This window comes from Taudactylus pleione, unplaced genomic scaffold (genome assembly GCF_031769625.1).
Source record: "Taudactylus pleione unplaced genomic scaffold, aTauple2 ptg000278l, whole genome shotgun sequence".
NCBI classification, from domain to species: Eukaryota; Metazoa; Chordata; class Amphibia; order Anura; family Myobatrachidae; genus Taudactylus; species Taudactylus pleione.
Window position 1 is genome coordinate 8,446,709 of NW_028284680.1, and position 13,239 is coordinate 8,459,947.

The 13,239-nt window shown below is 46.9% G+C and overlaps 1 protein-coding gene across 4 annotated transcripts in view; it reads left to right on the forward strand.

Annotated features, from left to right (window-relative positions):
* The window catches only part of LOC148513528 (CMP-N-acetylneuraminate-beta-galactosamide-alpha-2,3-sialyltransferase 4-like), a 261,924-nt gene extending 249,072 nt beyond the window's left edge, over positions 1-12,852 (forward strand). For all 4 annotated transcript variants that reach the window (XM_088481873.1, XM_088481872.1, XM_088481874.1 and 1 more), the window contains 8 exons: positions 790-861; positions 2,026-2,123; positions 3,658-3,721; positions 6,699-6,794; positions 7,357-7,546; positions 7,956-8,108; positions 9,876-10,019; positions 11,261-12,852. In XM_088481873.1, the coding sequence (XP_088337999.1) occupies positions 790-861; positions 2,026-2,123; positions 3,658-3,721; positions 6,699-6,794; positions 7,357-7,546; positions 7,956-8,108; positions 9,876-10,019; positions 11,261-11,347 (904 nt within the window). In that variant the 3' untranslated portion in view covers positions 11,348-12,852. The remainder of the gene's footprint in view (positions 1-789; positions 862-2,025; positions 2,124-3,657; positions 3,722-6,698; positions 6,795-7,356; positions 7,547-7,955; positions 8,109-9,875; positions 10,020-11,260) is intronic.
* The last annotated feature ends 387 nt before the right edge of the window (positions 12,853-13,239 follow it).

Consider the following 13,239-nt stretch of genomic DNA (forward strand, 5'->3'; position numbering starts at 1 on the left):
TTCCGAGCGATGTTCGCACATCTGCGCATGCGTACGGTTTTTAGTACGCATGCGCGAACCAGTCAGTGCGGCCAAAAATCATTTGTATGCTATATAGCGAATGCCTGCTATTTTGAGTGACGGGATGAGGCGTATGTGGGTGGTAACAGGGGAAGGTGCTTGAAAACGGGGAGTGGAGATCCGATCGCAGGCGTGCTTAAAGGTCAAAACGGGCGTTTTATGGGTGTGCATAATTAATACAGCAGCGTCATTGACCATGTCACTTGGTTTTTTTTAACTCAGAACTGCTCGCAAAATACTGGTTGAAAAAACCAACCACAAGAATAGCGAGCAGTTCATACCCTGTTCGATGTACTCGATTAATCTAATAAATAGCGGACATGACGTATGGTGCGAGCGCCCAGGGGGCGTTTTTATCAAATAAACGAGCGTATGTTTTGCTCGCTCGTTCAGACTTAGAGGTGTGAACAGACTGCAATGTGCGAACGGATCATTTGCATAGCCACCCCTTGTTTTTGAACGAACGAACGCAAATAGCGAACGGCTCTGAATGAGGGCCAATATCTCCCATGTACTCAGTAACAGCAATACATATAAAACTGTACAAAATAACTATAATATATATATATATCTATATATATATATATATATATATATAGAGATATATATATATATATATATATATATAAGATATGAAACGGAGCTCAGGCCAAGGCAATGCGATAATGAAACACACAAAAAGTAACTATGTATCTGTACAACACTGAATTGCTGATTTATCCATCCTAGGTCTTATATCCATGTCCGAGCAATGTGCTCTCCAGGTGAGCTCACGGCAAGAGCGGCCTCTCTGATAAGCAAGTAAGTAAGCGATACCCCTATCTGTACAGTAACGGGTTCTATGATCTTGTTATATCTCATCACTAATCAGATATTCAATGTGAAATAATTACTTGTTAAGCTGCTGGACTTTATATAGGGAGCGTAATATATTTAAGCCGTCCGGCCGATCCACCATCCTATCTGACGTTTTAGTAAGGGCATACACACTTACCAATCTTTTGCCCGATGTGTCGTACCTGACGTCACAAGTGGGCGTTCATTTACACGTACCCGCCCAGTTGTGATGTCAGTCACTGGTGCCTGTGCAGCAAGTGTACGGGCAGTCGGCCGACCGCCCGTACACACAGCACAATGTGCCGATATATCTGCCATCGGCTGTGCTGCACAGAGAGTTGGGGGAGACACTGACTATACAGATGTGTCCTCCTACACTTAGCTCTGTTCACCCATATGGTACAAAACGCTCGTCACGAACCAGACTCTCCGCCACGGGTAGCACTGTGTACTTTTTTCTAAATATTACATCTTAGCCGCATACAAAGTCACACGCAGTGTACCAGGGACTGTAGGTTGCTATTTTTCATGCAGCTGAATTAATATAACACATGTACAAAGCTGCAGATTAAACATAATGAAACGCTGCTGGAGGAATGGCCGCGGCTGCCCGTATTGGAACCTCTTTTACACAGACTTGGTTCCACACAGATGTACAAGTACCGCAAGTCCCAGTGGCCGGTGTACTCTACCAATGCATTGACATTTTAGCAGTGCGAATAAGCCGCAAATTTTGAGGAAAAAAGACGTTTGACGCAGCTAAGTCGCAAGGTTCGTGGCGTGCCAACTATGGCTATTTAGCGTGGCTACAGCAAAGGCCACACGTGTGAATGACAGTCAGCGGACACCCAATTGTAATCTGGCAGGATTTATCTTAGTTAAATTACTGACAATGTGCCACAGCTGCGCGCCTACAGTATTTACCAGTTATGGTACAGCCGACATTGTCCTGTGCACTTCTATGTGGTGTGAGACAAAACAAAACAGGGGATGTGGAAGGATGCGATGGGCTATCCTGGTATAGCACATCGTGTCCGACACCCTGAAGTGAATTGCCCCCAAAGTGTTTATTGCATCTAACACGTCATGCGCTTGTACAACACTAAATAGTTCCTTTTTGATTTCCAGCTACTCCAGGAACCACCCAGTCTTCCTGCAACTCAGTGACTACTTCTGGGTGAAGAACGAGTCCACGTACGCTTTGCCGTATGGCACAAAAGGCAGCGGTAAGACTGAGGGAGTGGAGGGGTTGTAGCACTAGAACATAGGGCCTGATTCAGAGCCGGACGCTCTGACCAGAGCGCTCGCTCTGAATCAGGGCCCTCCTCCATTAAAATGGAGCGTCCTCCTGGACGCTCGTATAGCTGTGGGTCACCAACCACAGCATATACGAGCGTACAGGATGATGGTCGCGATGGTCTTGACCATCGCGACCATCGCCACTGCGAGCAGAAGCCTGCGGTTGAGTTTCTCAACCGCAAGGCCAGGAGTGATTTTGGCTCTCCAAAAAGATGGTCGCGATGGTCTTGACCATCGCGACCATCGGACTTGCGAGGGAAACCCTGCGGTCGGGTTTCCCAGCCACAAGCCCTGGAGTGATTTTGGCTCTATCAGAGCCAAAATCACTCCCACTGACATCACTAGTGATGTCAGTGGGGCCAGCTTCAGACGGTAGGCGTTCCCTCCGTCTGGCAGGCACGCCCCGTTACGCCCACCAAAGGGGGCGTGCTGTCAATCAACATCGACAGCACGCCCCCTTTGGTGCGAGACCCGGAGCGATGGGAAGCCCTTCGCTCGCTGGGTCTCGCGCATGCGCACGACGGAGCTCCCTCCGTCGTGCGCATGCGCAGTGGGAAACATCGACCCACTTGCGACCGTACTGCCGCTCGCGAGTGGGTCTGAATGACCCCCATAGTGGGCCTGATTTAGAGGTGGATGCAGTGTCAATGTCACACTCTGACGGCCTATGTTGTAAGTCTGCGCGTGTCTTGACCGCACCGCGCATGTGTCCCGATTGTTACTGCTCAGGGACGCAATGCAGAATCGGAAGCAGGGTCAGTGGATTTTACTGGGTGTTCATGAGAGATTACGGGGTGAGTGACACTGAACCTCTCACACAGGAGGCCATTCTCAGTCGGAGAAGCTTCCATAGGGCTGGTGCACGTTTCGATGGTGCACCGATTGTGGGTCTAAAGATGATGCAAATGGGAATCTCAGTAGTATAAGACACAGAGGCGACTGCAGCAAAAGCCGCGTCTGCATCTGACCTAGTGATTGGCCCAGTGTCTGGTGATAGAGCCTGAGGCAGTGACATGATGAGACTTGTGGCTGCCATTCACCTTGGTAACATTATGGCTAGGTGGTGCCGGAGGTGGTACTCAGAGAACTGTCCAGTGCCTGAAAGTTGCGGCTTAGTGTGGCCAGTTCCATAGAGGACGTTCTGTGCTGTTCTGTAGCTCCTGTCTGCTGAGGGAAGATGTGTTACTGCCTGTAGGAGATTCTAGTGGTTTGGAAGCCGATCAAGTTACTGACACTCAGGGGTCTATTTACTAAAGTGCAGGTTTTTAAAAGTGGAGATGTTGCCCTTGGCAACCAATCAGATTCTACTCATTTATCTAGCCCCTTCTAGAAGATAATAGTTAGAATCTGATTGGTTGCTATGGGTAACATCATTCTAAAAACCCGCACTTTAGTAAATATACCCCTCTGTCTTTAGCCATGTGATGTCCGGACTTAACGATGACTCTCTCTCTCCTACAGAGGATCTGCTGATGAAATTTCTGGCTCTCACAAACCAATATAATGTACCACATGAAATAGAGAGGTATGAGACTTTTCTTTATATGTGACTATAAATTCTCTGTAGAATAGCCAATAACAGTTGAGTTGGGACAATGCTAATTCCATGTAGGCTGAAGTAGTAGACACGTTAAAAGGACAGATAGACTTAACTTTATTTGCAAAAGTGCCACAGAGTGTACACAGTACCTTACAGGGGAACCAGTTCCATGGCGGGCACGGTGCGGCAGTACCTTACAGGGTAACCAGTTCCATGGCGGGCACGGTGCGGCAGTACCTTACAGGGTAACCAGTTCCATGGCGGGCACGGTGCGGCAGTACCTTACAGGGTAACCAGTTCCATGGCGGGCACGGTGCGGCAGTACCTTACAGGGTAACCAGTTCCATGGCGGGCACGGTGCGGCAGTACCTTACAGGGTAACCAGTTCCATGGCGGGCACGGTGCAGCAGTACCTTACAGGGTAACCAGTTCCATGGCGGGCACGGTGCGGCAGTACCTTACAGGGTAACCAGTTCCATGGCGGGCACGGTGCGGCAGTACCTTACAGGGTAACCAGTTCCATGGCGGGCACGGTGCGGCAGTACCTTACAGGGTAACCAGTTCCATGGCGTGCACGGTGCGGCAGTGCCTTACAGTGTAACCAGTTCCATGGCGGGCACGGTGCGGCAGTACCTTACAGGGTAACCAGTTCCATGGCGGGCACGGTGCGGCAGTACCTTACAGGGTAACCAGTTCCATGGCGTGCACGGTGCGGCAGTACCTTACAGGGTAACCAGTTCCATGGCGTGCACGGTGCGGCAGTACCTTACAGGGTAACCAGTTCCATGGCGGGCACGGTGCGGCAGTACCTTACAGGATAACCAGTTCCATGGCGTGCACGGTGCGGCAGTACCTTACAGGATAACCAGTTCCATGGCGTGCTCGGTGCGGCAGTACCTTACAGGGTAACCAGTTCCATGGCGGGCACGGTGCGGCAGTACCTTACAGGGTAACCAGTTCCATGGCGGGCACGGTGCGGCAGTACCTTACAGGGTAACCAGTTCCATGGCGGGCACGGTGCGGCAGTACCTTACAGGGTAACCAGTTCCATGGCGGGCACGGTGCGGCAGTACCTTACAGGGTAACCAGTTCCATGGCGGGCACGGTGCGGCAGTACCTTACAGGGTAACCAGTTCCATGGCGGGCACGGTGCAGCAGTACCTTACAGGGTAACCAGTTCCATGGCGGGCACGGTGCGGCAGTACCTTACAGGGTAACCAGTTCCATGGCGGGCACGGTGCGGCAGTACCTTACAGGGTAACCAGTTCCATGGCGGGCACGGTGCGGCAGTACCTTACAGGGTAACCAGTTCCATGGCGTGCACGGTGCGGCAGTGCCTTACAGTGTAACCAGTTCCATGGCGGGCACGGTGCGGCAGTACCTTACAGGGTAACCAGTTCCATGGCGGGCACGGTGCGGCAGTACCTTACAGGGTAACCAGTTCCATGGCGTGCACGGTGCGGCAGTACCTTACAGGGTAACCAGTTCCATGGCGTGCACGGTGCGGCAGTACCTTACAGGGTAACCAGTTCCATGGCGGGCACGGTGCGGCAGTACCTTACAGGATAACCAGTTCCATGGCGTGCACGGTGCGGCAGTACCTTACAGGATAACCAGTTCCATGGCGTGCACGGTGCGGCAGTACCTTACAGGGTAACCAGTTCCATGGCGGGCACGGTGCGGCAGTACCTTACAGGGTAACCAGTTCCATGGCGGGCACGGTGCGGCAGTACCTTACAGGATAACCAGTTCCATGGCGTGCACGGTGCGGCAGTGCCTTACAGTGTAACCAGTTCCATGGCGGGCACGGTGCGGCAGTACCTTACAGGGTAACCAGTTCCATGGCGGGCACGGTGCGGCAGTACCTTACAGGGTAACCAGTTCCATGGCGTGCACGGTGCGGCAGTGCCTTACAGGGTAACCAGTTCCATGGCGTGCACGGAGCGGCAGTACCTTAAACGGTAACCAGTTACATGGCGGGCACGGTGCGAAAGTGCGCAAGACCCATCTGCCAAACCAATTCCATTCTGCACCAGTCACATAGTGAGATTGAGAAGATTTTCAGGCTCACTATTGTTTCTACATTTCAGCTGTGTTATCTAGAAGGCGGCACACCTGTCCTGAAAGGGATATTAGTGGTTTACATTATTTATCCTCTCTAATACCTCTCAGATCCCCGTAAAATCAGTCCTTTCCTATAGTCAAAGTTCAATCAATCAATCAATAACTTTGTCATTAACAATTCACAATACATGAACTGCCAACTAAACATATTTGCAAGTCGTCTCCAATCAGGAAAACAGTTACATAAAACCTTCAGCACAGCGCACTATTTGCTATTTAGCCTTTTTTCTTTTAGAACTTTTGGGGGAAAATTTTCTGTTTTTTAATCAATGGTGCAACACAATATTGACCTATACCCTCTGTTCAGGGGCAACAAACTAAATAAGCCAAAGTTCATACCCCCAAAAACCCCTCCTCCCTTTTCCTCCCATATTGCTGAGTCTCTGTCTCCTAGTCCCCAATTTGTCAGATTGTGTACCTTCGTTTCGGGAAATGGAGGCCGTCGCCAACCCCTCCCGCCCACAACTGTGTGCGAACACACAGGATCTGTATTGCACACCCACAGTACGAGTCCAGCGCCTGCGCAGATTCCCGACCATCAGAAATCTGTGTTCAGTAGTGCACTAGCGTACACTGTTGAATAAGACCCACAGTCCGTTATTTTGTAAAAAAGAATCAATCTAACTACTATAATATTAGTTTGCCATCTAGTGGTAACTAATGAGAACTGCCTCTCCAGGGTTATTGTCTGGAATATTGCCACCGTAGGAAAAAAATGGCAAAGGTTTTATAAATACATTAGCTAAAGTTTGAGAAGTGTGAAACCTAAAAAGTACATTGCAGTATGTTTCATGGAACTTTTCATTTGTGAGATTATTGCTGATTTTCCTCTGTCTAGGTTGCAGTGTAGACGGTGTGTTGTGGTCGGCAATGGGCACCGGCTAAAAAACAGCTCCCTGGGGGAAATCATTGATAAATATGATGTGGTCATCAGGTAAGAGAGCGTCTCCTTCTGATGGGAAAGCGTAAATGTACAATATGACAGTCATTAGTTATAATGTATGGAGTGCAGTCCATTAATCTCCTGAGTACACATGTGAAGGAGAGGTCCCATTGCTGTCTCTGAGACAGGCTGTCTTTCTGCGCCTGATCTCTACAGCAAAGCTTGCAGGTAGAAAAACCCATATGTATTATTAGGCGGTGTTTCCTGATAGCTGCTGCCTGATAATGTTGTTTCACAGACGTACAGCACTGCACTTTGGCACAATTGGTATAAATATGTGTTATATGTATTTTATTGTAAAAAAAAAAGGCCGGTGATCTGAAGTTTGCACAGGACATGAGTTACTGTAGATACACTGTAACTGGAAACTCTTCCAACTAATTCTGAGGGTCTCACTAGCCCATCACAAAACAGGACTGTCCATAGCAGTGGGATGGGGAGGTGCCGTTTAATACTGTGCAGACCCTGGTTTTCACTGTCCATGTGTGTTTTATAATGCATATATTTGTCTTCAGGGTTTTCACTTCTTTTGCTCTAACAATTCTCTCACCAGGTTGAACAACGCCCCCGTCCACAAGTACGAGAAAGACGTTGGCAGTAAGACCACCATGCGCTTCTTCTACCCAGAATCTGCTGATTTTGATGTCTATTTGGATAACAAACCAGACACTTTGTTGGTTCTGGTGCCTTTCAAGCCCCTGGACATCCAATGGATGAAGATCATTTTAAATAATGAAAAGAGGGTGTGTTGTGCTATTCCTTTATCATTATGATTATTATTATGGTGTTCTGTCTATTATAGAAGTTGTGTTTTTCCTCTCGTGATTTTAAAAGGACTATTTCATTCTGGGCTGGTAATGACTGGTGAATGTGAGACCCGTGTTTAAGGTCAGCCAATACGTGAGCTATGCAAGCCAGTTGGCACCCTTCCTGATCCCTGGCAGTACACGTACATACATGTATATTGGACGATTAGCGCAATTGGCCCGTCAGCCATCCACGTTTGTTGCCCAACCTGCCAAATTCTTGAACTACATCCCTCCAAATACTCGGCCACTCTCGAGGAAGTTATTATACTGACCAATCATTAGAGGATTTCCCGACATTTTATGTCGTCCACCATGAGCTTATTAATGTTTGTTGTCATTTCAGGTCCGTAAAGGTTTTTGGAAAATGCCTCCTATAATTTGGGATGTGGCCCCCCAGAATACACGCATCTTGAACCCTTACTATATGGAAGTCACCGCCACAAAAATTCTAGGTCCTATGGTCTCCAATAAGACACAGTCCAAAAAGATGACAGTGGTAAGAAGTGTGCGGTTTATTGGGCAAACTGCTTTGGGAAGGGGAGGGGGGGGGGTCGTCTTATAGTAGCAGGCACCGTATGCAACATTGTGTCAATTCCAAACATACTTGGTCAGTTAATAACTTGCAGCATCTCACTGTAGCTATATTACTAAAAAATACGAAAATGTAAAGAATGAACGTTAGCAGTAGACGACTCCACACATTAAGTATTATTATCATTTATGAAAAGCAAAACCTTGCCGTGCAGTGCAAAGTCTGCTTACATTCTGCTGACCTGGTTTTTGCCAGTGTGCTCTGACACATTAGAGCAGCAGCTTGCGATGGCTGAGGAGAGGTGTTCGGTAGACTGAAGGTGTATCTAGCAAATGATGGAGTAGGTGCACCTAGTTTTGTGGAGGAGCACAAAATGCTTTCTTTTTTTGCGGTGCAAGGTGATTGGCATAAAGTGGTGCAGCGGGCACATTTTTATGGGGGCTCGTGCTGTGTGGGGGTCATTTTAACTTGACAAAAGGCCTTGAATTTTGCGCCAGCTCAGATCTGACGGTCTTTTGCTCTCATTCTTAATGGCAGTGGTTTCTGTAACTCCATTCTGTGTGGAAAGGGTGCGTTTTGCAAAGCACAAATTGTCTTTAGTATAGATCACTGCATCTAAGCACTCAGTTAATATAGAGTATAAGTCCTGCTGTGCTATGCTATATGTACACCATAGGAAGGAGCGACATGAAGGTTTCAGCTACAACCTCAGTAGCCACAAAGATTGTCCCAACCATGCTACTAGGAACCTGTATGCAATGTTCCAGGTGCCATAGATACCTGCTCACAGTAGCATGTGGTTAAATGCTTATGGTCTGAACTAACCCTTACAGATCAATGGAGAAACCTGCTAGTTGATGTGTATAGGAATAGTGCAGTGAAAGGTGTCACACATGTGTAGTACACAAGAACAACCTGTTATATGACCATACAATAACATACTGCAAGTGAATAATGAATGCACTGGGGACCCCAATGGGCAGGCACCTGTCATACTCTGGCTTGTGATGATGTTGGCTTTATTTGATCAGGCATTGGAGGGCAGCAGCAGCATTGCCCTATAGCGGCAGGGGGCGGCAGGAAGTTGGGGTGTATAGGTTGAAAAATATATCACATTTTATGCTCTAATATCACGACAACCTACAATATAGAAATATTTGCTTCTGAACGAACATCTGAAAGGAAATAAAGTAGTTCTGAGCGTCTGACATTTGGCTGCGCTATATAAGGACCTGTACAGCTATAAAGATATATCGGGGGCCGTACACACTGCACGATGCGGTGACCGACCGCCCGATATGTTGGGCACCGGCTCCATCCTCTAGGCCGGCGTCGGCATCTGGGTCGTTCCATCGGCCCTATATGCAGACCGATGGAACGACCTCAATGGATGACCAGCGGGAGCACGCATGGTCACGCATAGTGGGTACACACTGGCCGATGTGGACGATGTGCCCAATCCCAGGGATCAGGCGACATATCGTCCGCAGGATCAGGCGACACATCGTCTAGTGTGTACCCAGCATTAGTCCCATAACCGTTCTGAATTCTCAGAAAGGAAGAAAGCAGGACTGAGATGTATTGAATGAGAAAGCATATGGCAGCATTTTGGAAGATTTAACGCATAGCTTTAGCCTTTGGTAACTTAGACATGTTTGTCCCAGCTGCGATGTAGAACACATGAGATATCTATTTTTACTATTAAGTGTTGTGTGGAACCTCTCATTCCAGAAACCGACTACGGGAATGCTAGCGATAACCTTTGCCCTCCACTTCTGTGACCAAGTTCACATTGCAGGGTTTGGGTACCCAGCACTCAGCAATAAGAAGCAGCCCATTCACTACTACGAGAAGGTGACCCTGAAATCCATGGCTGTAAGTGGATTTTAATTGTTGTTATGAACATATAAGTCTTAATCAGTGTAAATGGAATTACATTTGCATAATGCCCCATATCACACATTGATAGTAAATGCTCCTGTGTCAGACAGTTCCGAGATGTATTATGTGGCGGAAACGCTGCCCTTTGATAGGACACAGGTTATCATATGTAGGTCACAAGTGAAAGTTACACTGCTCCAGTGTCAGATTCACTGACAGACCAGACACTAATCCTGTTTTATATCACTTTCTGGGTAATAGCCGTGTGTACATATATATAGCTAGGTCATTGTCTTACAAATACAACCAGTGTTAAGCGGGGTACACACTGGGCGATATATCGCCCATTCACTCGTATGGACGATAATTTGCAAGTGTGCCGGCAGGTGTGTAGCCCCGATATGTCTGTAAGGGACGTCATTCACAGACATATCGCATCGGATGTGCTGTACAGCTGATGGCTGATAATATCTGCAGATATATCGGTGCATCTGCTGGCGTGTACAGGCAACGTGCCGATCGCCCAAACACATACCGCAGGGACCTAGCGGTGTGTGACGGCAAATTTAAATGCCCGCCCAGTTGTGACGTCAGGCCCGACACATCGGGTGGACGATTGGTAAGTGTATATGCACCCAGCATATGTATCTTCAGTTATTCCTTCAGGCTAAGAGACAAAGGGACAGAAATTGCTTTTATGTGACAATGACTCTTCCATTAATAAATGGCTGAGCTGATTTTCCTGTTTTCAAGCTGAAAGCTGAATTTCCACTTATGTCATATGCACTTCCACATTGCCCTGTAGCCTGTTGATTTCTACAATCCAAAATAAATGTTTGTAAATCAGTGTGGACTTCAATCATTTCTGGTTGGAAATACAAATGGCTAATGACAGCGATTATTGCCTGTGTCCAGTCATTGAACAACAACATTAATGGATTCCCATGAGATCCAGTTGCCCGCTCATGGCTGTTTGGTGCCAGCTAGAAACATTCAGGTCTTTGGGGAACATGTTGGGACACAGAATATACGTAACTCATGTGATCAGCTTAACACATACAACAGTCTGCAGGGAGAGAGAGAGAGCGTAGATGTCAGTGGATTCGATGTCCCAGCATGCATTGGGAAAGGACAGAATGGAGCGTAGTACACTCTACTTGAGAGGCAAAAGGAACCATAAAGAGGGTTCGGTATCACCATGTACTCATTGCTGACTTCCTCTTCTTCCCTGCCAGGTGTCAGGACATAACATCACTCTTGAAGCCTTTGCAATAAGAAATCTTCTTCAGCACGGACTTGTTCACAATCTGACTTATTTCTGAAGATGGGATTGTATATGCGGGAAACCTACAAGCCTCTACCCTACGGTGCGATTCAGAGGACAGTATGCTGGACACGCTGCTCTCTGCCACCTTTTAGCCAGTGAAAGGAACATCTTTGAGAAATTGTGGATAATTATTTCTTAAATGCAGATGGGACTGGAGAAAGCATTCTGCACAGGGTACATACCCAGTTATAAGGACTTCGGGCATCTAACTGTGCAACTTGAAATGGACTAACAGATGCTGTTTTATTGACTCAAACTTTTGTAATTTTGTTTTTTGTATTAGAGATTTATATAAAATTTTGCCTACCACTAGATCCTGGCATGAAGAACCGTGGTTAAAAGTTGTTGCCAAATACCCAACCCTGTAAAAAGGCAACAGACATTTTAGCAACTGGGATTTGCAGATATCAGGATCTATATTCTGCCAGCTGTGATCTCTATAAAGAGGTTTTTTTTATGACTATTGCCCTCTCCACGTTTACTATTTATAAAGGTTAACACAGAATCTTGGGGCAAATTGCAGCGATTTCTTCAAGCAAGGATCAGACTCTGCACCTGGAGTGTTGGATTTGGGGCAGGGCCCCTCCTCCTCCGGTGCCATCTCCTTCTTTGTTGAGGTTCTCATATGCTTGGGTGGACATATTTTGGTTTTGAAAATGCCCCCTTTATAGCAAAACGATAAAGGTTTCACCAATAACCACATGCTGCTGGTTTTGTGTTATTTTATTTTGTTGTGTGCTATTGTTTGAATGGGAAGAGGACTCAATATTAAATATTTATCTCATAGTGTCAGATTAAGGGGTCTTTTTACCAGAGTGCCTTGTTTTAGCAGTTACTTTCAGCTCACCAACCTCTAACTTTGCTATTTCAGCAGACGAGCGGGTACCCCCATTTCTCATACGAATACGTCCACTGGTGACTAATGACACATCTCCTGGTTCATTGCACCGTAGAGGCAGCCATGGTGTTCATTCATTTAGGAGCGTGCAACGTATCAATTCTCAAGGAACTTTGTAGCTTGTGCATCAGCGATGTGACTTGTCACAGATAGGCCGAATATTGGCTGAGCCCACAAATTGGCTGCCTCCACTGTGGAAGTAATGACTTCACTTTAAAATATTGGTAACACACAGAAAAATGGTGACCTTGTTGGGCCCGCTTTGACATAACATCAGGCAGCCATGGAGCCGCCCGCTATCACTAACGTATTTTGGGGAAAAGTCTAAGCAGGCGCATAGTATGTTGTAGACAAAATCTGTTTCAATGTCCTATATTGGTCGGTTGCTTCCAAGGCCCGAGGATGATAGGTCTAGTAATCTGCTTGTATTCCCGGCATCATAATTTGTGTCCTGCATATAAGGGATCTGTGTTTACAGCTTTTATTTGTCTGAAAACCTAGTTCCCAACCTCTACTGTCGTTCAGTGATCATCCAGCCTGCTAGGAAGGTTTCATATTTGAGTCTTGGCATTTATTGTTTTAGAGCTTCTCTTCCTCTTCTTCCAAACTGTTTCTTACTTAAATAAAATACATGAAACCGTACAAAAATGGCGGTGTGTCCTGATGCTTCATTAACATTACGTCGGATGTATGGATGGCTAATATAGGAGAGAGCGAGAACAGCATTGGCGCAACATATTAGCTGGGAATTAGAGAGAATAAGTGTTTGGAGGATGAGGCAGAAGTACTACTCCCAATGACTTGAGCCCGGTATTGCATCTTAAGGGTTTTATTTGTCTTTGGGGGATATGTACTAAGCCTTGGAGAGAGATAAAGTGGACGGAGATAAATTACCAACCACTCAGCTCCTTACTGGTATTTTTCAAACACAGCCTGTAAAGTGACAGTGTTCTCTTATATTCCCTTATACATACAGCGTTGCATTTTCT